The sequence below is a fragment of the Pelobates fuscus genome, chromosome 10 (assembly GCF_036172605.1).
Source record: "Pelobates fuscus isolate aPelFus1 chromosome 10, aPelFus1.pri, whole genome shotgun sequence".
NCBI lineage: Eukaryota > Metazoa > Chordata > Amphibia > Anura > Pelobatidae > Pelobates > Pelobates fuscus.
In genome coordinates this window covers 40,992,415-41,018,856 of record NC_086326.1, presented here as the reverse complement: position 1 = coordinate 41,018,856, position 26,442 = coordinate 40,992,415, and the positions used below count along the sequence as shown (strand labels likewise).

Below are 26,442 nucleotides of genomic sequence, written 5' to 3'. Positions count from 1 at the left end.
CTACAGTCCTTAACCCCACTACAGATCAATATCCTCCCCACTACAGCCTGTAGCCTCTACTTCTGCTCATAACTCCTCAATTACAGCCCCTATCACCCCACTACAACCCACTACCAGTGCACCTCCTGAGATTAGGTTCTGGATCCACCCCTGCTTTGCATGCCTGTGTCTGTATGGCTACATATATGTCTGGGTATAAATGTGTATGTATGTCTTTGTATGCCTGTGTCTGTATGTCTCTGTATGCCTTGTTCTGTATGTCTCTGTGTAACTATATGTCTGTGTATTTAAGTCTCTGCATGCCTGTATGTCACTGTATGCCTGCGTCTATCTCTCTGACTGTATGTCTGTATTTCCCTGTATGACTGTGTCTGTATGTCTGTGCGTGTCATGACTGTATACTAATATTCCTGTGTATGTAAGACAGTGTACCTGTATGTGTAGATTGTATAACTGTGTGCCTATATGACTGTGCATGTTTGATTGTGTGTCTGCATAGCTCTGTAAATGTGTGCCTGAATAATTATGTCTGTGACTGTGCCTATATGATTGTGTGTGTTGCCATATATCTATGTCTATATGTCTTGGGAGGAAATAAAAAGGGCCTTCGGGCCCAGTGAGAGGACACAACAAGGGCTGATGGTGTGGATCCACAGAAAAGGGCTGGGGGGAAGAGAAACACACAAAGGGCTGGAGAAATCAAGATACCTAAGGTGGGCTGTAAGAGACACACAAGGGGGTGTAAGACACACTAAAGGGTGAATAAAATACACTAAAGGAGGTAAGATATTCAAAAGTGGGGTTACAAGACACACAGGTGAAAACATATTTTTGGTTGGCGAGGCGGGGGGCTCAAAATGCATCTTTATTTGTGTAGCCAAAAATATTGTGGTCCAGCTGCTAGTTTTCTACGGTTGAACACTGACAATAGTAACTACAACTCCCAGAAATCATAGCTGCATCCATATTGTATGCTTTATGAAATAGACTCAGCAATGCGACAGAAAATTAGTGAGCATTAGACAGACCATGCCATTTCCTGGTTTGCTGAGGGCTCCCGGCAGACCCTGCACAGTCTGTGGATTAGTCACTAGTGCAGTGACTTCAAATGTTGATATAGAAATTTACGTTGGATAAATCATCTAAGAGAAAACCAGAGGCTCCTAATTAGGTGTTCGGGGGCTCGACAGAACCAATAAATACCACAGACTTACTCAGTTGTAGTTCAAATATCATCTCATCTTTAATTGGAAGAGCATTGCATATTTATTTTAGCATTAGTCTACTGCGCATGTGTACATAAAAAGAAGCAACAGTTACTTTTTACTGAGCATGTCTGCGTGAAAACAAGGGACAATGGCTTACTTGGGAACATCTTATCTAAGCTATGTTGGAATACCAAGTTTAACAAAAAGGAAAATTTCATGAAGAATGTACTGCAAAAACTGCTGACAGAAGCAGGAGTGAAGAATTTAACTTTTAACCCTGTCAGACGCGGGAGGACTTAACCCTTTATTTACCTTTATCTGTGACAATGTAAGCATCTTATGTGGGTCTTTTTGTTATTTTGTATTTTTTAAATAGACTATTGTGTATGCAAAATGCAATACATTTGTCAAGGATAATATCAGCAGAGGAATTAAGACAATTTACTTGCATGGTATTAAATGTATGGAAAGTGAGTATATAACAAGACAACAAGATTTTAAAAATAAAACAAGACAAATATATATTTTGCCCTTTCCTGTGCATGTGTGTGAAATGACGCGCATGCCCAGGGTATCCGGCAGCTTACATTGACCTCCGCATTGACTTTCGCAATTGCGCGAGAGTCAACAAGCTCACTGTGGAAAAAAAGCTTATAATAAATTTCTGTAGATTATAAAAAAAATATATATGGAATGTCAAGTATGTCCTGTGATTATTCAGGGGATTTCCAGATAGTATTCTATGGGAAGGTAAATAGCTCAGTTAAATACTCATGAAGAGCTACACAAAATTTAAACCCATTTAAATTACATCATTGGGGATTCCCACAGGAAAGAGACTTGCCTAAGGATACCCTCAGTGAGTGAGACTATACACTGTTTCAGTGAGCTTGAGAATGCACTACAACCTTGTACAGACCTGTATTATATTCCTTAAACGGACACCATAGTCAGAACTACTGCAGCTTAATTTAATTGTTCTGGACTGGTGTCTACAGCCTGTGCCTGCAGGTTTTTCAATGTAAACGCTGCTTTTTCTGAAATAAGGCAGTGTTTACATTGCTGCCTAACAACACCTCTAGTGGCAGTCAACCAATAGAGGGGTTTCCTGTGTCAGTGCTGCACAGTGTGCAGCACTGGCATTCAGTGCCTCCACACTCTGCATGGAGGCGCTGAATGTTCCCCTTAGAGATGCATTAATTCAATGCATGCCTATGAGGAGATACTGATAGGCACAGCCCAGCATTTTGCCGCGCATGCAGAATAGCTGGCTGAAATCATCAAGATTGATCATCTCAGCCATGGAGGTGGAGCAAGGCAAGGCCAGACGCAGCAAAATTCCCAGATTTTACTAGTAACATGACGTAAAGTCATGATTTTATTAAAGACACGGAGGCGAGTATTTTGCATAACTCTTTCTTTATTTCCTCAGCAGCAAAGATAGAGGAATATAAATATTGTCAAAAATGAAAGAAAAACTGTATAGGCATAACGGGTAGCCAATCACATGGTAGAGGAAGTGGCTATATAAGTCCTGTGTCTCCCACAATCCCCCTCTTTCTTGCGAAAACCGAAGACCAGGTAAGAAGAACGATGTCCTACTTGATCAGCACAGGAAACAGGAACAATGCGACAACATCAAGCTAAAAAAGACAGAGAAATATGGTAATTTCCAGACTCAAAACTGTAGACTTACCAAACAGCATTGTAAGGAGTCACAAACAATAAACTGGATTCTGAAATACAAAAGATAAATAATTAGTAAACATAATAAGACGTACCAAACCATCCAATCATATAAATAAACATATATAATCAATACATACCTAATTGAACAGTAAAAAACCCGTAGAGTCTCAAGCATCTCGTATCCCCATTCCACACCGGGAGGGCGGGAGGGAATAATACTCGCCTCCGTGTCTTTAATAAAATCATGACTTTACGTCATGTTACTAGTAAAATCTGGGAATTTTATTAAAGACACGGAGGCTCATATTATGCAAGTTCAAAGCTGTGCAACTACTCGAGATGCGATGTGTTCAATAGGTCTGAAATAGAAGTCTCTAAAAGTCGATTCTCTGGACCAATCTGCCGCCCGCATGATATCCTCCAGACGACACCCGACTGAGGAGGCTTTAGAAGCCATCGCTCCTCGTACAGAATGGGGCGTAAACACAGAGGTGTCTATACCCGCAGAGGATAATAGTTCACGTATCCAGCGTGCCAGGGTAGGTGTAGAAACCGGTCGATGAGGCGACTTGAAAGATATGAACAAATCGTGTAGATCGGCAGAGCGAAGGGAACTCGTGACATCCAGATAAACTCTGAGGCAATCCACCGGACAGAGCGCCGGACAGCCAGGAAACCTGGGATACGAAAAAGACTTGGATGCAGATTTAGTCCTCCTGGATATATCAAAAGTAACACCTTCTGGGGTGAATGCAATGGCGTCCCAATCCATGGCCCTGACGTCAGAGACCCTCTTGCAAGAGATCAAACAGAGTAACATCACCAACTTGGATGACAGACGTTTCAAAGTCAGCTCCTGATTAGGGTACCATGAGGAGAGGAACTGCAACATCATGTTAACGTCCCAAAAGGCAGAGAAGCGAGGCCGAGGAGGACGAGCAAGGCGGATACCCTTGAGAAGACGACATACAAAAGGATGCCTGCCGACAGGGGAACCATCCAAACCCTTGTGTCCGGCCGAGATAGCCGAGCGGGAGAGGTTAATCGTGCGGTATGCCTTGCCTGAGTCAAACAGGGACGTGAGGAATTCTAGGATCAAAGGCAAAGGGGCAGATACGGGATCCACTGCCCGTTCCAAGCACCAACCAGACCAAGATCTCCATGAAGTTCGATAGGCAGTTCGTGTGCCTGGGGCCCAAGCGTTATCGAGGAGTAGGAGAGTTGTCTGCGGAACGTCTGGGACAATCCAAGGTCCCCTGAAAGGAACCACGCTATCAGGGGTAGCTGGTGTTGTAATATTAGCTCGTGTGGGCTCCCATCCGGGTCTAGAAGGAGGTCCTGGAAGATTGGAATCAACCGAGGATAATCGATCGACAACTCCATCAAGCGGGGAAACCATGGTCGAGATCTCCAAAGCGGGGTGATTAGCGCTACACGACAGTCGTGGCGAACCAGTTTCGAGATCGTGCGCGCTATCATGTTGAATGGAGGGAAAGCGTATAGCAGACCCCGTGGCCATTCTTGAAGGAAGGCATCGGTCGCCACCGCTGCCGGATCCGGCCTCCAGCTGAAGAACTTCGGTAGCTGAGTGTTCAGTCGAGATGCGAACAGATCCATCTGGAACTTTCCCCACAACATGTCCAGGCTCTGGAACACCGAAGTGTGTAGACGCCAATCTCCAGAGTCTCTTAAGTGTCTGGAATTCCAATCCGCTCCTGAATTGTCTAGTCCCGGGATGTGTTCCGCTGTTACCGAAACGTTGTTGAAGAGGCAGTATTGCCAGAAATCTTTCGCCAGAATTGCCAACATCTTGGACTTCGTACCCCCCAGGTGGTTTATGTAGCGGACCGCTGATACGTTGTCCATCTTGAGGAGAACGCAGCAATTCGCCCGACCTGGGGTAAGGCTGCGGATCGCGAAAGCCCCAGCCAGGAGTTCCAGACAGTTGATGTGCAACGATTTCTCCACGTCGGACCATCTGCCTCCTGTGGAAACGTCGCCACAACGAGCACCCCAGCCGTGCAAGCTGGCATCTGATTCGATCACCACGTCCGGGATGGAGCCGAAGATGGCTCTCCCATTCCACGCCTCCATGTGTGCTAACCACCACACCAGCTCGTCTCTGGACTCTGCGTCCAAGCGTATCCGAGACTCGTAGGAGTGACCTGACCGAAGGTGTGACCCCTTGAGTCGCTGGAGGGCCCGGTAGTGTAGTGGGCCCGGGAAGATCGCCTGAATAGAGGCCGCGAGAAGGCCAATTACTCTCGCCAGCTGTCTGATGGACAAGTCTGCGACACGCAGAGCTCTTCGAATCTCCTTCTGAATGGCTTTCACTTTGGAACTTGGTAGAAACAGGAACTGTTGGACGGAGTCCACTCTGAACCCCAGGAACTCTATGGACTGGGCGGGATCCAGGACCGATTTGTCCCAGTTGATCAGAAAACCCAACTCCTGTAGCAGGGCGGTAGTCCATTCCAGGTGTAGAAGGAGATCCTCCTTCGATTGGGACAAAATCAGAATGTCGTCCAGGTAAACAATGAGGCGAACCCCTCGGGTACGGAGGAACGCCACCACCGGCTTCAGAAGCTTGGTGAAGCACCAGGGGGCCGAAGAGAGACCGAAAGGCAGGCAGGTGAAACGCCAACGCCGCCCGTGCCATGTGAAATGGAGATAATCTCTGAATTCTAGAGCAATGGGGACCGTGAAGTAAGCGTCCTTCAGGTCTAGTTTGGCGAGCCAGTCCGACTGGCGCAGAAGGTCCCTGAGGCAGTGTATACCTTCCATCTGGAAGTGCTGGTAACGCAGGAAGGCGTTGAGGGGACGAAGATTTATTACAGGGCGAACTCCGCCTCCTTTCTTGGGCACTAGGAACAGATTGCTCGTAAAGCCCTTGGCGGCGAACGGCAGTTCCTCTATAGCGCCCTTGGAGAGCATCTCTCCGACCTCCGCGGAGATCATCTCGTCTTGTTCCCGTGGAAGGGACAGTTCTCTGGGGGAATAAAGCTGGACAGGCACTGAAACAAAATCTAGGCGATACCCCCTTACACACTGCAGAACCCAAGCATCCGAGGTGAGCTTCGCCCACTCTCGGTAGAATAAGGCCAGCCTCCCTGCTACCTGAACGGGAGGGAAAGAAAGGGTACTCACCGTAAGGACGTCTGCTGGTGGCACCGCTGCGGGGGTATCTGGAGCCCCAAGCTCGACCTCTGGCTGGGAAGAAGGGAGGGGTTCTTTGGTCTTGAAATCCCCGGGAGGGAAAAAAGGAACCTCTGGTAGCGCGAAATGCGCCTCGGAAACCCCGGCCGGGTGGACGGTTCCTGCTACGCCCGGCCCCTCCAAAAACCTTAGGCGCGAACACACGTTTCATGCTAGCTTGCGCCTTGTCAATCGCCGTGAAGGTCTTGACATACGACCCCATGTCTTTAACGAAGGAGGTACCAAACAGTAAACCCTCTTCTGTCGGGTCAGGCTCCGCCACAGTCATAGTGGCCAGTTTAGGGTCGATTTTTAATAATATCGCCTTACGTCTTTCCGTAGATATCGCCGTATTGGCGTTCCCCAGCAAGCATATGGCCCGTTGGACCCAACCAATGGCCACGTCCACGTCCAAAACTGAATCCCCAGTTTTAGCAGTATCCAGGAGCTCATAGAGCTTCGAGAGGGGCCCCAGTGTGTCCAGGATCTTGTCCTGGCATCCCTTCAGGGAATTGTCAAGACCCTTTTTGGGCTTCCAGCCCGACTTACCCAGGAACTGGGCAATCTGTGGGTCAATATCTGGTGTTTTACCCGCAGCGCCCGGGAGAGAAGGGCGAGGGCATTCGGCCCGCAGCTTATTGCGGCCTTCTTTGGAAAGGGGTGTGCGGATACGTTTGGCCACATACTGGGCAATATGATCCGGGGGGACCCATTCAGCGGACCGGGGGTGACGTAGGTCGTCTGGGTCGAACAGGGGGTTATCCTGAGGATCAAGAATAGTGTTGTCATCCCCGGAGGGGCCTAAAACTGGACCCCGGGCCTTGGCGGAGGACTCTGATGGGTTAACGCCCGTAAGGGGCAAATCCTCGCCAGATACATCATCATCACCAAAGGAGTCATACTCCATATAGTCGGATTCCTCCTCCACACTCCGGTCGGTATCCGACCCATCATCAAGGGCTCTAGCCCGTTTCCATAATCTAGCCTTTTTAGCCCGGCCAGGGGCTCTTTTGCGCGTGGGGTGCGCGCCATCTGTGACCGCCTCAAGCGTGTCAGTCATGGCAGGTAGAACCTGAATCGAGGAGTGGGAGCCGATGTGTTTGGACTTGGCCTTTGCCTTACGGGCTCCAGGCACAGTCTGAGCAGGGGAGGGGGACCCCACGCCCGTAGGGGCGGGGGAGGCCAGAGCAGGCAAAACCAGGGAGTGCATTGATTGTGAAAAAGAAGTAGTAACAGCTCCCATGGCCGAGGCAATAGCCTTCTGAATGGAGGAGGCCATAGTGGCTTCCAGCATGGCCTGAAACTCCTGGGAGGCCATAGCACCCTCAGCACTGTCTGAGTGGAAGTCCCCAGGGGGACCTGCAGGCCCATCCTCCCTATCCTGCATGATGTAAAGCTGCAGTGGGCAATTAAAGAAAATAAACTGCTAAATGACACTAAGGTGGATGAAGGAGAGCAAAGGGTTGAGTAACCCACAGAAAGCAAAACACACAGACCGTCTAGCGTTCCCAGGGGACCCGGCAAAGCAAAGGTGACCGCACGGCAGCACAGGGGAAGGATCGAGGTCCGCCCAAGATGGCCGCCGCACGTGAGGGAAGGCGCACGCGACCGGGCACCCGGCGGGGGAAGGGGCTTGTGCACCCGATCCGCCGAGCCCGTCCGCGAGCGGGGAGGGATGCGTGCGCAGCCGCGGCCGACAACAGCGGTTGCGGCAAAAGCACAGAGCCGGGAGTCGTGCGGGAGCACGAGGAGGAGAGAAAGGCAGGCTATAGAAATCCCCGGGTAGGGGGAAAAGCGCTAAGGGATTCCAGGGGGAACGCTAGTGGTAACAGGTAAAACTGTACAACCATAAATAGTATACAATGAAATATCATACAAATAAACGATCATCAAATTTGAGTCAGAGAGAAGCAAAAAACACTTGTCTGTCTGAGGAAGCAGCAAAGAAAGAGGAGGATTGTGGGAGACACAGGACTTATATAGCCACTTCCTCTACCATGTGATTGGCTACCCGTTATGCCTATACAGTTTTTCTTTCATTTTTGACAATATTTATATTCCTCTATCTTTGCTGCTGAGGAAATAAAGAAAGAGTTATGCATAATATGAGCCTCCGTGTCTTTAATAAAATCCCCTTTTCACTGCTCTGACAGGGGGCCAGCCACCTAAATACACAAGTACTATAGTGTCTGGAATACATAAACTATATGAGATCACAGGAGAGAAGGCAAGATGGCCCCCCGAGCCCTAGACACATGTAGGAGAATCCACTCATCCAAACATCTTAGATCTGGGAACGTCACCTAAGCTGTGCTCTCAACTATGGGATAACCCTACAATAACAAAACAAAAGAACAACATAATCCCAACTACTCATCTGCCGAGATCAGAGGGCGGGTAGTGGCATAGAGAGTTCAGACTATACAATCTAAAAGAGAAAAAATTAATGCTTATTAATACATAGATCATAATTACTGAGACCAAAAAGAAATACAGAAATCCACTACACGTGTAACGTCTCTGGGGTCTGGCCGAAAAAGGCGAGAGTAGAGGTAAAGGTACAGGAAAAGACTCAGAGATAGATGGTATCCACCAAACCATTAGGTATAGGACAGAGCTGGATTATCGAGAGAGAACAATTCCCTATAGAAATAATCTAAATGCAGGTAAGGAGAATGGGAATCAAAAAGTCCATGCTTCCCTCATATATGCATATGTTAGAACCAAAGCCTAGGTATGGAAAAGAGAAAGAGAAAAAAGGGGGGGAGGGCACATTGACTAAATGTCTATCTACCATAACCACTGGAGCCTAGAAACAATAAAATAAAAGCAGCAAACAAGTAATTACTTGTGTTTTTTTTTTTTTTAGGTGTCCACCATTTTATTTATAGAGCTACCATTACTATGACATGTTGGCCAGATATTGAAACATGCTTCCACGGTATGTATGGTTTTCCCCACAGTCTTTATTTTCAAATGTTGTAAATAAATAAATGGAAAATAAACATACAGAATAAAGAGATATATGCTAATTCTATCATTTTGATCAGTTTTATAGGAGAGTACCTGCTATTAAAGACTATTAACAAGATTCGTATTACATTAGAGTGAAAACAATGAATACATTTTGGGGGTGATCGTGTTGGATCAGTTAATGTATTTCTCTTGGCCGTAAATTAATTAACAAATGGGGGAATCTGGTAATGCTGAATGTATTCACTCTGTACCTTCAATGCTTCCCACAAATCACATGTCTAGCTAAAGTGAAAGAGAAAGTAAATTTTACAGCCACAGATCTGAGAATTACTGGCCAGTTTTTGTGCATTGTTGGTAACTGTGTGGAGTGCTTGGGTGAGTGTGACTTGTGTTAGTTATATATTGTGTGTTAGTGTGTGTGTTGTAAGCTACATTGCGTGTCTGTGTTAGTTATTTTGTGTTGTTTGTCAGTTATTGTCTGTGAGTCCTACACTTGTATCAGTGTGTCATATTGTGAGTGTAAGTGTGTCACTGTGTACTGTGTGTGTTTGTTATTTTGTTATTTTAAGTTGTGGGTGTGCTACTGTGTTATTCTGTACAGAGTCTGTGTTACTGTGTTATTCCGTACAGAGTCTGTGTTACTGTGTTATTCTGCACAGTGTGTGTTACTGTGTTACAGTGCGCTGTTTGTGTGACTCCTGTCTGTGCACTGTCTGTGTTACTTTGTTGCGTTGTACAATGTGTGGTGCATGATTACAAAGAGGCCCAGATCACTTTCGTGAAGTGGATATGGACCCCACGAGGATCAGTTCCTGTCTGCTGAGTCTGATGCTGATTCTGCACAGTAAGAGTCACAAGAGAGGGGGCAGGAAATATGAACAGAGACGGGGAGGACGGGGGAAGAAACAGCCTGGGAGTTAATGGGAGAAATAACAAAAATCACTAGGAAGATACAGACAGACAGTCGTGAAATGGGGAAAAGGTCAGGGGGGAATGGGACTACAAGAACCAAGGCGAGGGACAAACACACTTGGAGGACACAGAGACGGAAGAAAGCTGTAGAACTGTGATGACAGGGACAAATATTCCAAACGTGATGAAAGCTGGATGACAAATACTTTAATTGTAAAATTAGCTGAATAACCAATACTTCAAATCTAAAATTACCTTGGTGACCAATTCTTTAACTGTCGTATATACAAATATAAAAATAAATTCTGCAGAACACCCTATCTTCATTAGACTCTTTCAGGGAATATGAAGCTTGTTTGTCACTGGGATTGTTGCTACAGTAATAGTCTGGGGTGAGATAAATCTGAATTAAATTTTTTTTTAAAATGGGTGTTCAAGTAAATGGTCTGTAGACCCAGTTTGGGCCTTGTTCCCCTGATTAACAAGCACTGCTTGGGAGACAGGAACATATCTAAACGACAAAACAGAAAGACAGGTATAACAAGGTACAGTGTCCCTGTAAAGGCGGGCATCTACTTACACCTAGTAGAAGGGAATTAACCCTGTCTCTTAGCTCACGCAAACCGAAATAAATTGAGATCTCGGGCCTAAAGTCTAATTATCTCAATAAGGAATATGTTTAAAATTAAACCTTTATTAATTATCATGCCACACTATAAAACAATTATAGAGAAAGACGAAGCAAGCTGTGATACATTAATGCCCCCCAAAAAAGAGGAAAAGAAAAAAATATATAGTGTAATGAAAAACAGTGATGAGCTGAGTAGACTGCGTGATCGGATTAATGGCAGCTGTAATTAATCAGCTTTAATAACAGGTGGTCAATAAAGAGCCGAATGCCTACACATGATGTTATAGAACCATGCCAATTAAAACCACATCTAGCAGTTTTCTAAACATGTAAGACTGGGGACAGCAATGCCCACAATTTCTGGCCGATTGACTCAGTTTGCTGAGAAACAATTAGGCAATAAGCAGCCGCAACCCGCTTTACAGAGAAATGCAGACATTCAATGGAAAAGGAGGAAAAATTTAATAAAAACAGAGTTAGTGAAGGCCGAAACCAGGGATGAGTTTAAAAAAAAAAAAACAGTTAAATAATACACTGGTAAGGATATTTCAGTAACTTGAATCCCCAAGAGCGTCTAGATCAGTGGTTTTTGGGCAGTGTGACGTGGCTCATTGGTGTACCTTAATCCACGTGAAAGTGTGCCACAAACATAATGGCTTCAGGGATGCAATAGGTTGAATTAAAAAAAATTCTTCTTGATTCCATAATGGCAATCATATGCTTCATTGGATTAACAGCCTGTTGACATACATTCATATTACAGCACAGAACACACACCAGAGGAGACTTGGTCAGACAGAGTGCTTAACACGTGAGAGGAGACAAGTTAGGGATGTCATGGAGATGTTGGGAAAGAGAAGTCCGGATTCATATCATGTAATGTGATGGCTCTTTATTTTAGGCTCTGAGCTGCAGGGTGCATTTTTGGCAGGACAGCCACATGCTGTGGATGTCGTGCTGCCATGCTCACACGTTCTGGTGGAGGAAGGTATGGGCAGAGGTATGGGTGGGCTATCGTTTCAACGAAGAGACATCACTCTGGTGCTGCGGAACGTTACGATTATAGGAGACGAAGAGAAGGATCCAATAACAGACTATGTGCCACCAGAGGATGTGGAAACCACCACTTTCCAAGCTACAGGTAACATGCTAGCCACCATCATGCCATCATGCTAGCCACCCCACCATCCATGATTCCAGCATATTTGTATCTTCACTCTGCTTTACGTGACATCCACAGGACATCTATTTATATCACCGATTACGACTGTCCACAGAGTTTGCAAAATATATAAAAACATAGAAGTTGTAATAATTGGAGAAATTAAACTAGTCAATATTGTTTTCTCATTTCCTATCTAACATGGGGATATATAAAGTGGAAGCTCCTTAGTCCTGGCTAGGTGTTCTCCATCAAGTGTGAGCTGCTGTGGTCTCTCCAGTGTGAGCTGCTGTGTTCCCTCAGTATTCCATAGACATCAGTCAATCCGTATAACTGTCTGGCTCATTGGCAGCAGTCTTATATGCAATGCTTAGAGGAGGGACTCTGATAATAAAGCCAGATCTCAGCCTGTAAAGATAATGTGCAATAAGATCCCCTACATTAGATATATTATTCCAGCATGGTCTCAGCCTGCCCTGTTTATCTTTCATTCTTTTATTTGCCTTGGCCTGCAGTGAATTTCCCCCCACTGCCGTTTGCAAAGCGCTTGTTACATGCGGAATGCGAAGGGGAGGAGTTGACATGTGAACTGTCCCATCTCTATACTGAGTTCTATGTTGTCCACCTTCGCCTCCCTGACCTCAGCCTGTCCATATTGCTGAGAGTAGAGCAACAGGACAGAGACCTAACAGAGATCTCAGAGGAGGAGAAGATCATCGTTCCTGTGACAGGTGAGACTCCTTTTGCGTTTTTCATTCTTACAGGATTTACAAATTTCCATTGGATAAAAAAATATGGCCCTGGACAGCTTTACCTAGCACAGGATATATCCAAGCTCCAACATAGGCCTTAATTTAATATTTTTGGATAAGCTTTTCAAATGTTTTTTTCATTTTTCAAAGTATTAAAATATCAAAAACATATCAATATTGAAAAATCTTACAATAATTTTCAAAATACTAAATAATTTGTAAAAAACTTATCCAAAAATATTATAGCGAGGCCATAATGAGCAATAACAGGTCATTTTGTGATTATCTAGGTTAGTTAACATTATATGGTGCCTGCTGATGGAATCGCTCTCTGCCCAGTGATAAGTTGCATGCCATGTGGCATATGGTGCTTTGAGCAGTAATTGTGCAGAACCCAATGCTGTATCCTACCCCCACCCATCCAAGATAGTTTGTACAGGCAGGGGCGGACTGACACCTCACAGGGCCCTCGGGCAGTGGGTGATCAAGGGCCCGCCCTCCTGGTCCTGGTACAAGGTTTTCTGGTCCCCTGCTATTCTTCTCCCCCTTCTTTCTGCTGCTTTTACACATATATTATGTGTAGGCTGCCCAGCACACAGAATGGATGTGTGAGAGCCACACATCCCTGACTCCCACATCCCTGAGTGCCCCCCAAAATGGCCAGATTTACTTTTAAGGGGTTAATCCAACCAAAACCAGTGTTTTAATAAACATTGTTTTTAGATGGAGTAACCTTGCTGGCGTGCCTCCCAGCAATTAAAATAAAGCAAATTTAATTACACACTTCCACTGATTTTGCTTAGGACATCTCAAGCAGCATCCCCCACATGTACAACCTTACAAGTAGCCACATGTGTTTAGAGTCTACTTGTGGGGTTGCGTGTGTGGGGATGTTGCTAGTGATGTCCCTGTATGAGTGTACAGCGCTGCAGAATATGTTGGCGCTATATAAGTGATTGTAAAAGTTGTGTGTGTGGAGGCTGTGTGCAGTATTGCAATGGTGAGTATGCTGTTTGTGATGTGTATGTGAAAGGAGGCTGCATGTAATTTTGTATGTGTGGGGATGCTGCTTGTGGTGTGTCTATACAGTGAGGCTCCTTGTGAGTTTTTGTATGTGTGAATGGGGCTATTTGCAGTGAATTATGTGAGTAGAGAGGGCTGGCTGTGTTGCAGTGTGTGTGGGATAGAATCTGTAGTAGGCATCTGGTGGTTATTGGGGCTGTAGTGTGTGTGTGTTTGGATAATAGAGGCTCTACTGTGTATAGGTTGGATAGTGACTGTAGTGTGTGTGTAGGGGGATAAATGCTGAAATAGGTGCAGGGAGGCACAGGGGCTGTGGTGGGCACTGTGAGGCGCGGGGACTGAGGTGGGCACGGGGAGGCACAGGGACTGAAGTGGGGGTGGGACTGGACAGAGTATGAGGTGGGACATAGATGTTGTGGTGAGCGCAGGAGGGGACATAGTGGCTGTGGTGGGTACTGGAAGGCATAGGAGCTATGGTAGGTGGAGGTGGCATAGGGGCTGTGGTTGGTGCATAGGGGATTAGGAGGGGACAGGGATAGGTAGATCCTGGGGTGAGTGTAAGGAGGAATGGCGGCTGAGGTAGGTGCAGGGGAACTGAGGCAGATGCAGGGGGAGCTGTGGTTAGTACAGGGGGGCTGAGGTGGGTGCAGGTGGAGCTGTGGTTAGTACAGGAGGGCTGAGGTGGGTACAGGTAGACAGGGGGCTGAGGTGGGTGCAAGGGGAGATGTGGTGTGTGGAGGAGGAGCTTAGGTGGGTATTGGGGGCTGAGGTTGGTACTTGGGGGCTGAGGTGGGTACAGGGGGGCTGAGGTGGGAGCAGAGGTGGGTACTGGGGGCTGAGGTGGGAGCAGAAGTGGGTACTGGGGGCTGAGGTGGGTAAATGGTGGCTGAGGTGGGAGCAGAGATGGGTACTGGGGGCTGAGCTAGGAGCAGGGGGGCTGAGGTGGGTAGGGGGCTGAGGTGGGTACAGGGGGGTTGATGTGGGTACAGGGGGGTTGATGTGGGTACAGGGGGGCTGAGGTGGGAGCAGAGGTGGGTACTGGGGGCTGAGGTGGGTACAGGGGGCTGATGTGGGCACTGAGGTGGGTACAGGGGGGTTGATGTGGGTACAGGGGGGCTGAGGTGGGAGCAGAGGTGGGTACTGGGGGCTGATGTGGGCACTGAGGTGGGAGCAGATGTGGGTATAGGGGGGCTGAGGTGGGTACTGGGGGCCGAGGTGGGTACTGGGGGGCTGAGGTGGGTACTGGGGGGCTGAGGTTGGTACTTGGGGGCTGAGGTGGAAGCAGAGGTGGGTACTGGGGGCTGAGGTGGGAGCAGAAGTGGGTACTGGGGGCTGAGGTGGGTAAATGGTGGCTGAGATGGGAGCAGAGATGGGTACTGGGGGCTGAGGTGGGTAGGGGGCTGAGGTGGGTACAGGGGGGTTGATGTGGGTACAGGGGGGTTGATGTGGGTACAGGGGGGCTGAGGTGGGAGCAGAGGTGGGTACTGGGGGCTGAGGTGGGTACAGGGGGCTGATGTGGGCACTGAGGTGGTTACAGGGGGGTTGATGTGGGTACAGGGGGGCTGAGGTGGGAGCAGAGGTGGGTACTGGGGGCTGATGTGGGCACTGAGGTGGGAGCAGATGTGGGTATAGGGGGGCTGAGGTGGGTACTAGGGGCCGAGGTGGGTACTGGGGGGCTGAGGTGGGTACTGGGGGGCTGAGGTGGGAGCAGAGGTGGATATTGGGGGCTGAGATGGGTACAGGGGAGCTAAGGTGGAAGCAGAGGTGGGTACAGGGGGCTGAGGTGGGAGCAGAGGTGGATACAGGGGGGTAGAGGTGGGAGCAGAGGTGGGTACAGTGGGGCTGAGGTGGGTACAGGGGGGCTGAGGTGGGAACAGAGGTGGGTACTGGGGGCTCTGGTGTGTACACTGGGGCTGAGGTGGGTACAGGGGGGCTGAGGTGGGTACAGGGAGGCCGAGGTGGGCACTGGGAGCTGATAGGGGTACTGGGGGGGCTGAGGTGGGCACTGGGGGCTGAGGTGGGCACTGGGGGGGCTGAGGTGGGAGCAGAGGTGGGTACAGGGGGCTGAGGTGGGTACAGGGGGCTGAGGTGGACACTGGGGGGCTGATGTGGGTACAGGGCGCTGATGTGGGCACTGGGGGGCTGAGGTGGACACTGGGGGGCTGAGGTGGGTACTGGGGGCTGAGGTGGGTACTGGGGGCTGAGGTGGGTACAGGGGGGCTGAGGTGGGTACAGGGGGGCTGAGGTGGGTACAGGGGGGCTGAGGTGGGTACTGGGGGGCTGAGGTGGGTACTTGGGGGGCTGAGGTGGGTACTTGGGGGGCTGAGGTGGGGGGCTGAGGTGGACACTGGGGGGCTGAGGTGGGTACTGGGGGGCTGAGGTGGGTACAGGGGGGCTGAGGTGGGTACTGGGGCTGAGGTGGGTACAGGGGGGCTGAGGTGGGTACTGGGGGCTGAGGTGGGTACTGGGGGGCTGAGGTGGGTACTGGGGGCTGAGGTGGGTACTGGGGGGCTGAGGTGGGTACAGGGAGACAGGTGGTGCTAAGCTGAATGAAAATTAGCTTACCTGTGCTGTCTGCCAGGCTGCTGCAGCTCCATATCTTCCGGCTGCTCTTCAGGCAGGGCAGGACGTGATGTCACTTCCTGGCCCCGCCTCTTCCTCCTCACACAGCACCGCACGGCTGGAGACCTGGCAGCAAGAACTGAATACTCACTGCCAGGTCTCCCTGAGAAAGGGGAAATGGGTGATGGGGGGGTTAACTACAGAGTGATATGCTGCAGGGGTCCTGCAGCATATCACTGGAATAAATGAGAAATCATGTTGTTCTGGCTGAGGAGATCTCCTCAGCCAGAGCATGACTGTGATGCCGGGCCCCTGACTGCCTCGGGCCCTCGGTCCATGACCGATCTGCCCGACCTGTCAGTCCGCCCCTGTGTACAGGCATCTCCAAAACTTCTAGTAACAAAGAAAGACCCACTAAATGTTTAAGAAACACCGCTACATTTTATCTATTCAGCTCCATGTATACTTCCCACTAGAGATGTCCCGAACAGTTCGCCGGGAACTGTTCGCTGGCGAACATAGCTTGTTCGCGGTCGCCGCGGCAGGCGAACATATGTGATGTTCGGTCCGCCCCCTATTCGTCATCATTGAGTAAACTTTGACCCTGTACCTCACAGTCAGCAGACACATTTCAGCCAATCAGCAGCACACCCTCCCTCCCAGACCCTCCCACCTCCATGACGAATAGGGGGCGGACCGAACATTGCATATGTTCGCCCACCGCGGCGACCGCGAACAAGCTATGTCCGCCGGCGAACTGTTCGGGACATCTCTACTTCCCACCTTTGGCCCAGACATCCATTCATCAACTTTGTGACTTGCATTGATCTCACCTCTTAGTCACCATCCTTCCTCCACACCCATGTATCGGCCTCCATTCCCTCCACCACTGTGTCATCCAATTACCATTTTTTAAAACAACCAGCCATCTATCCTAACTTCTCACTCATTTTGTTCTGTGTTTCTTTTCCCAGTGGACCTCTTGTTATCTTCCTTCCCTCCATCACATTTAACCTCAACTTCAAAAGACATATCCTTAAACTGTGAATTGTGGGGAAGCTCTGAGGAGATAAAGGTGGAGTGGCACCTGCAGTCTGGAGGAAAAGGACAAATGATTGTACCAGAAGAAGGTACTCGGATAAGTATAGAGCCAGGAACATCGCAAAACAGCCAAGAAATGTCTCTCAACATAAAAGGAGTTCGTGTACAGGACGAGGGGACATATATCTGTACAGTGAACACAAAGCGACATCAGATGCAACAGATAATTAAACTACAGGTCAGAGGTAAGGATAATGAAATGAGGGGAAACATGAATAGATAGATAGACAGATAAGCAGACAGACCGATAGAAAAGCAGACAGACAGGCGCAACCAAACAGAAATACCAATTAGGGAACAATGCACATATTAATATATATTTCTATACTCTAAAAGGCTACTTAAAATCACCTATCTCAGCAAACAAATATGGGGATTCAGTTCCACCGTATGGTCCTATTGTTTTAAGCCCACCACTACTTCACAGTAATCCAAATCTGTGTGTCCTATACTAATTCCACCGTACATAATTTGCATTGTGAGCATATACATCAAAGCACTATCACTTTAATTGTTTGATTTTGGCACTGCATTTTTTTGTCTTGCATTAGCCACATTCATTTTGCAATATATATATATATATATATATAAATATACAATGCTCTTACAACAGATTATTTAAATACACTACAGTTTATTTAGCACTAGCACTATTTAATTTGTCTCCCATGGTGGAATTAGTGTAGGACCCACCGATATTGGGGTACTGTGAAGTAGTGGTGGGCTTAACACAATATGGCCACAATATGTCCCTTCTCAGTCTCTCTGCTCTGCCCGTGACCTTCTCCTGTCCGCAGCTCGCACCTGTCCGGCCAACTCGTGCTTGCAGGACTTCTCGCGGGCGGCTCCCTTCCTTTAGAATTACCTGCCTACCAACATCAGACTCTCCCCTAGTCTTCAATCATTTAAGAAATGCCTTAAAACCCATCTCTTTAGGAAAGCTTATGGCCTCCCAGAGTAACCTCTACCTCACATACCTGTCCCTTGCTCTTTCCTAAAGGGCAGCACTTTACTTTCTCCTACAGCTCTGCTTCACCCCCACCCAGGCCCGGACTGGCCATCGGGCAAACCGGGCAAATGCTCGGTGGGCCGCGATGGCCATGGGCCGAGGCCGGCAGGAAAGATCAAGAGATCTCCCCTGCCGGCCCATGCACAGCAGCACCGGCCCCAAGATGGAGTTCTATCCCATCATGGGCCGGAGGGGAGATCGGGAAGTGAGCCGGTCTCCCTCCACGCACGCCGAGCAGCTTCCGTTCTCTTCGTCTCGCGAGCTCCGAGATTATCAGAGCGTTGCCATGGTAACCCGCGGCAACGCTCTGAAAAAACGGCGCTCGCGAGAGGGAGAGAGAGATGGTCTGTACCCTGCGGGGTACAGACGGAATTACCTGCCGCTGGACCGCCAGGGATGTGTGTGTGGCGTAGCCCCCCTCACTGGACCACCAGGTATGTGAATGTTCCCTCCCCCCCCCCATAAAAGTTAAAAGGGGGAATAAATTGATTTTTTTTTTTTTACTTTTTAATAATAATAATAATAATTTAAGGCCATATACACACACAAACACATTACACACATACAAACACACTACACACACTGCACCCCTGCACTAACACTCACTGCACCACTAACACACACACATTCTGCTCCCCTGCATTAACACACAAACACACACTGCACTAACACACAAACACACACTGCACTAACACTCACTGCACCACTAACACACACACATTCTGCTCCCCTGCATTAACACACACACACACACTGCACTAACACTCACTGCACCACTAACACACACACATTCTGCTCCCCTGCATTAACACACAAACACACACTGCACTAACACTCACTGCACCACTAACACACACACATTCTGCTCCCCTGCACTAACACACAAACACACCCTGCACTAACACTCACTGCACCACTAACACAGACACATTCTGCTCCCCTGCACTAACACACACTGCAGTAACACACAAACACACACTGCACTAATACACACTGCACAAACACGCACTGCACTAACACACACTGCACTAACACACACTGCACTAACACACACTGCACTAACACACACACTGCACTAACACACACTGCACTAACACACACTGCACTAACACACACACTGCAGTAACACACAAACACACACTGCATTAATACACACTGCACTAACGCACACACTGCAGTAACACACAAACACACACTGCAGTAACACTCACTGCACCACTAGCACACACACATTCTGCTCCCCTGCACTAACACACACTGCACTAACACACACTGCAGTAACACACAAACACACACTGCACTAATACACACTGCAGTAACACACACTGCACTAACACGCACTGCACTAACACGCACTGCAGTAACACACAAACACACACTGCACTAAAACACACTGCACTAACACACACTGCACTAACTCACAAACATACTGCTCCCCTGCACTAACACACACTGCACTAAAACACACTGCACTAACACACACTGCACTAACTCACAAACATACTGCTCCCCTGCACTAACACACACTGCACTAACACACAAACACACACTGCACTAACACACAAACATACTGCTCCCCTGCACTAACACACTACACACACTACACCCCCTGCATTAACACACTGCATACACTCTATACCCCTACATACACACTACAGCCCCTGCATTAACACACAATACACACTCTATACCCCTATATCCACACTGCACCTCCTGCACTTACACACTACACACACTCTATACCCCTTATATACACACTATTCCCCTGACACTCACATACACACACTAAACACACTCTATACCCCATAAACCTACACTACACTCCCTGCACTCCTCTCATACGTTATACCCCTATAAACACACACACACCCCCTGCATGCACCCACACTAATTTATATCCCCTATAAATACATATTGTGCACCCCTTGTACACACTACACCACCTATGCATACATTATCCCCCCTATACACATGTGCTCTACAGCTCCTATATGCATACACACACTAGAGCCCCTAGATACACTCACAAACACACAGTACAGCTCCTTACATGCACACACTCCACAGGCCCTATATAAATACACACACACAAACACACATACTTTACAACCCAGAGACACACACACTACAGCCACTAGCCACATGTAGTACGCCACAAACAGACCTCTTCACACACACAATTGCTCTACACACATGCAACGTCCAAACATTTACAACAACACAAGGAACATCCCCACACATGCACAACACTCTTTAACAGTCCGGTTCCTGTTTTGATCTCTGGTATCCCACTATTGAGGACACCAGAGACAAATCGCCAGCAAACGCAGCACAAACTCAACCCCCCCCTTCCCCCCCCAAAAAAATCCTGGCATTTATTTTAGCCAGGAGCACTGGATGCTCTGGAGCAGTCACATTAACATACTCATTTGGTGGGGGGGAAGGGGGTGTGCGTGTCAATGGTGGTGACATGACATGCCCCCTTTCTGGCCCCGCCCCTAATAGTGGGCTGCTCTGCCTTTAATTGCCCGGGCTGAATTTTTTTCCCAGTCCGGCCCTGCTCCCACCTTATTTGATTGCTATTCCCTGTCCTAATGTGTTTTACACCCCACCTCCTATAGACTGTAAGCTCGTTTGAGCAGGGTCCTCGTCAACCTATCGTTCCTGTAAGTTTTCTTGTAATTGTCCTATTTATAGTTAAATCCCCCTCTCATAATATTGTAAAGCGCTACGGAATCTGTTGGCGCTATATAAATGGCGATAATAATAATATGATGGAACTTAATCCCCTTATTTGTTTGCTGCGATAGGTGATGTTAAGTAGCCTTATAGAATTTAGAAATGTATTATTATGTGTCCGCTGTTCCTTAATCTGTATTATGTATACATTTTGGTCTCTCTGGCAGTACCATTGCTGCAAAATGCATGTTCTGGGTGTACCCCCAATTCTCTTTTGTCTTTACAACAAGATAGAAAGACATACAAACAGACAGGAAGACAGCTAGACATACAGGTACAGAGACAGTCAGAGAAAGCATTGTGTCACAAGCTTAATGAAGGAATTACAGAAAAATACAGAAAGTGACAGGTCAGCAATGTAAGCTTACATAATCTATCAATGCTAATAAATTATACTAATAATTAATATTAGACACATTGTAACCTTTTCAGATTAGGAGTGTTGATCAATATGTCTAAGACTTTGTTAAATGATACATATCCGTTTGTTCCCAGATCCCCCTTTGGTGACATTATCTCTTACTGGATCTCCCCAGCCTAGACTGGTCTGCCGCACAGACCGGTACTATCCCCTTGACGTTGAGATCTCCTGGCTGCGGGGTGGGGAGCAGTTTACTCATGACTCCCATGTAACCTCCAGCCATCGAATGAACATTGATGGAACGTTCAACCTGACCAGTTACTTGAGTGTTCCCATTCCCCCCACCGGCGCTCCACCTGACATCTACACCTGCTCTGTGTCACACATCTCTATCAGTGATCCAATTGAGGTCTATACCAGTGTCCCCCCAAAAGGTATATTTACTGATAAGTTACAAGAACATTGTGTGCTCATTAAGACCTTATATTTATTAGGCATATAAATTATATAAGTGTACTTAGCACTTAACGATAGGTTACATTACTTTAAAGGGGATACAATAAGTATACAGTGTATGTATATTTTATTTATATTGTGCTAACAGGTGTACTCAGCACTTTACAGGTTACATTACAGCAGCGGGAGGTTCAGTAATTGCAGTAGATGTACAGTGTATGTATATTTTGTTGATATAGCACTAACAGGTGTACTCAGCACTTTACAGGTTACATTACAGTAGAGGGAGATACAGTAAGTGCAGTAGGTATACAGTGTATGTATATTTTATTTATATTGTGCTAACAGGTGTACTCAGCACTTTACAGGTTACGTTACAGTAGAGGGAGGTACAGTGAGTGCAGTACGTATACAGTGTATGTATATTTTATTTATATTGTGCTAACAGGTGTACTCAGCACTTTACAGGTTACATTACAGTAGAGGGAGGTACAGTGAGTGCAGTAGGTATACAGTGTATGTATATTTTATTTATATAGCGCTAACAGGTGTACATTACAATAGAGGCAGGTACAGTAAGTGCAGTAGGTATACAGTGTATGTATATTTTATTTATATTGTGCTAACAGGTGTACTCAGCACTTTACAGGTTACATTACAATAGAGGGAGGTACAGTGAGTGCAGTAGGTATACAGTGTATGTATATTTTATTTATATAGCGCTAACAGGTGTACATTACAATAGAGGCAGGTACAGTAAGTGCAGTAGGTATACAGTGTATGTATATTTTATTTATATTGTGCTAACAGGTGTACTCAGCACTTTACAGGTTACATTACAGTAGAGGGAGGTACAGTGAGTGCAGTAGGTATACAGTGTATGTATATTTTATTTATATAGCGCTAACAGGTGTACATTACAATAGAGGCAGGTACAGTAAGTGCAGTAGGTATACAGTGTATGTATATTTTATTTATATTGTGCTAACAGGTGTACTCAGCACTTTACAGGTTACATTACAGTAGAGGGAGGTACAGTGAGTGCAGTAGGTATACAGTGTATGTATATTTTATTTATACAGCGCTAACAGGTGTACTCAGCACTTTACAGGTTACATTACAGTAGAGGGAGGTACAGGGAGGTACAGTAAGTGCAGTAGGTATACAGTCTATGTATATTTTATATAGTGCTAACAGGTGTACTGAGCACTTTACAGTTTATATTACAGTAGAGGGAGGTACAGTAAGTACAGTAGGCAGGGCAGGCACCACCGCTAGGCTGACTAGGCAACCATCTAGGGCGCACAAGCCTTGGCGGCGCAGTCTCCGGGTGACTGGCAGAAGGGGGGCACACAGCACAGTGCACCCCTCCTGCCAGTCACTAAATGTAGCGTCCCCTCAGCTCTCTGTGTGTCTCTCTCCACCCCAGAAGGCTGAGGGGTTGGGAGAAGCACACAGAGAGTCTGAATGGGACAAAGAGACACACAGATGGACTGAGTGGGACAAAGAGAGACACAGGGGCTGAGGATACAAAGAGACACACAGACGGACTGAGTGGGACAAAGAGAGACACAGAGGCTGAGGATACAAAGAGACACACAGACGGACTGAGTGGGACAAAGAGAGACACAGGGGCTGAGGATAGAAAGAGACACACAGACGGACTGAGTGGGACAAAGAGAGACACAGAGGCTGAGGATACAAAGAGACACACAGACGGACTGAGTGGGACAAAGAGAGACACAGGGGCTGAGGATAGAAAGAGACACACAGACGGACTGAGTGGGACAAAGAGAGACACAGGGGCTTATGGGGGGGTGGCGCAAGTTGCTGGTCTTGCCAAGGGCGCAAGGGCCCTGAAAGTAGGTACACAGTGTATGTATATTTTATTTATACAGCACTAACAGGTGTACTTGGTACTTTACAGTAGAGGGAGGTACAGTACGTGCAGTAGGTATACTGTGTATATTTTGTTTATGTAGCACAGGTGAGTTTGGGGGTGGGATGAATGAATTGGTTCTAGTTTATAGTTCTGCTTTATGCAATATTACTGGTTCTAAGCTTTGCATGCTAGAGTTAAGTCCATGATTGACCACTTTCCAGACACCTGCTCTTCTAGAAGTTAATATTGTTTGTTCTCATCTTTGAACAGACTTGGAAAGATCGATGGGAATTTCTGGCTTCTTAATTTCGTCTGTGATATTCGTCCTTGGAATCATTATGTGGAAAAAAAGATGGGCTCACGGCAGCGATCACAGTGATGGCAGAGACAGAGTGAGACTGACACAGACAGAGTGAGAACGACAGACAGACAGACAGACAGACATACAGACTTGAATCCTACTTTATTCCAATGGGCAGATATTCGGTTTGAACAGTTTCCTCCAATATAACATATTTATTATAGTCTGTGTATATTTCACTATAGGTTTATTTTTAGATTTTGTCTGGGTGAACAGATTCAATCCAGATAGCTCATTAAAGGGACACTATAGGCACCCAGACCACTTCAGCTCATCAAAGTGGTCTGGGTGCAGTATCCTAGGTCCCTTAACCCTGCAGTAGTAATTATTGCAGTTTTTTAATAAACTGCAATAATTACCTTTGAGGGTTCACTCCACCTCTAGTGGCTGTATACCAGACAGCCACTTTAGGGACAGGTCATTAAGCGACTTCTGGTCGCTATCCATGAGGACATCCTGCATCACCGAAAACCCCATAGGAAAGCATTGTATAATGATTTCCTATCGGTGTAGTACTAATGCGAGCGTGCCCATTGCATTAGGTCTCCCCCAACGTCAGAGGAGTGAAGACGGAACCAGCGCTGAGTGACATCAGCGGTGTAATCATATGACAGAAGGGGTGTTTAACCACTTCTGCACCACAAGGGGGGGAGGCGCGAGGTAGGAGGGCACTATAGGGAGCTATAGCACTATAGGTTGCCTTTAATATGACTATGATACACTGGGTTGTAACTTGAAAGTCTACAATTTGGGTAAATTAAAGTGAAAAAATTAATAAAATCGCACCGATTTCAACACTTGAACCAAATGATCAATAACCTTGTTAAATAATAACAATAACTTAGCTGGGTTATTTACCAAACTGTGACTTGTCAGAAATTCACAAAGAGATTTCACATTTCAGGCCAATATAGTGCAAATTGATAAAGTCTACCACTCTATTGTGTCCCATAATTTGCAATTCCTTGGAAAACCTCCTGACAATTCCCTTTTAACTCCTTATAAATTAATGGTGCAATGAAATAATTAATGGTTTCATTACTAATTTGCAAGAACTGGGCTTTTACCGTTAACAGCCTTGGAGTAATTCACAAAAATGAATTAGGAGTATTGAAAAGAAAACTGGAATTTTTAAGGCAAAGTAGCCAAGTTGGAACGTACTTGGAGAAGGTTTTTTCGATTTGTACAAAATGAGCAACTTCCTTGTCAATTGTAAATAGTTCTTGGGAGTTATTACAGCTCAGGAAGACGTAACTGTAAACATAAATTATAACAGTAGAGGGCACTGTAAGCACAGCCAATAACCCATAATGCACAATATTTACTAAAGCAAGAATTGGAGAATTACTGGGAATTCATAGTGAATTTCAAATTTAAGATAAAAAGTTTAAGATAAAAAAAATAATCAGCTATACTTTAAGTCTGGCTATTTTGGTCTACAATTTAAAACTCAATTTCAATTGCCGAAAGTTCTCAATTCAGTAAATGAATTATTCGTGATTTTATTCTTAATAAAAATGTTTTATGGGCAAAACATTTACTTTTTAAAATAATCATTTTTTAAAAAGTTAAAAAAATGTTTGTGTATATACAGATTGATGCAAAACAGTCAGTGGAGTTTTTTGTTTTTTTTAGAACTCAATCAGGTGGTTGATCCCTGGCTTCTTTCACAAACAGATTATAAACAATATCTCCCCTTGCCCTGTGATATCATAAAAATTAAATACAATAAATAATTGTTCATTAGTAAACAGAACCGGGTGCACTGTACCATTCTTTGCAGGAACCAGTTTGTAAAATAAAACATTGTGAAGAGGAAATAAAAAAAAAAAAAAGGATTGTAATGTGTTGATAAATATTAAGGAATGGTAATTTAATAGTTATTTACTCAAATGGGAATTCAAAGTGAACTTCAAATTTAAGGGAAAAATAGCCAAACTAAAAAGGATTCTCCAAGTCAGCTACTCTGGCCTTAAAGAGAACCATTCACCACTTACCTGACCCTTCCCCCTCCCTTGCTGCGATCCCATTGCAGAGGTGGGTGTTACGCTTCTGTAACACCCACCTCTAGTCTGCACGGTCTCTTCACTAATTTGAATACCTCTTCCATGACGTCTACACACTGACATCACTCCGTTCCTATACTCCATAGCCAGCTCTAGCAGCGCATGCACTGTTGTTGCAATGGGTGGTGTGCCGAAGGAATGCCTGTGGGTGATCTCTTCTTCTCTCCTTTATCAATCAATTCCCTGGCATAGAGTGTACACCAAAGAATTAATAGACAGGTAGGAGAAAAACCTCTGTAACATTAGCTTAATAGAAAAAGTACTAGCACAATGTATAGATCGAATTTGATGCTCTTAAAAAATAGCGAACATAGTTTTGGACATGTCAGATGCTCTTTAAATTTTGAAATTCACTTT

The 26,442-nt window shown here is 46.4% G+C and overlaps 1 protein-coding gene across 1 annotated transcript; it reads left to right on the top strand.

The window, feature by feature from the left end:
* Positions 1-9,396: 9,396 nt before the first annotated feature.
* TAPBPL (TAP binding protein like) lies at positions 9,397-25,537 on the top strand. Its single transcript, XM_063433631.1, has 6 exons — positions 9,397-9,912; positions 11,513-11,752; positions 12,289-12,504; positions 17,085-17,396; positions 21,455-21,754; positions 23,929-25,537. Exons 1-6 carry the CDS (start codon positions 9,858-9,860, stop codon positions 24,072-24,074), a joined length of 1,269 nt encoding a protein of 422 aa, XP_063289701.1. The 5' UTR covers positions 9,397-9,857; the 3' UTR covers positions 24,075-25,537.
* The last annotated feature ends 905 nt before the right edge of the window (positions 25,538-26,442 follow it).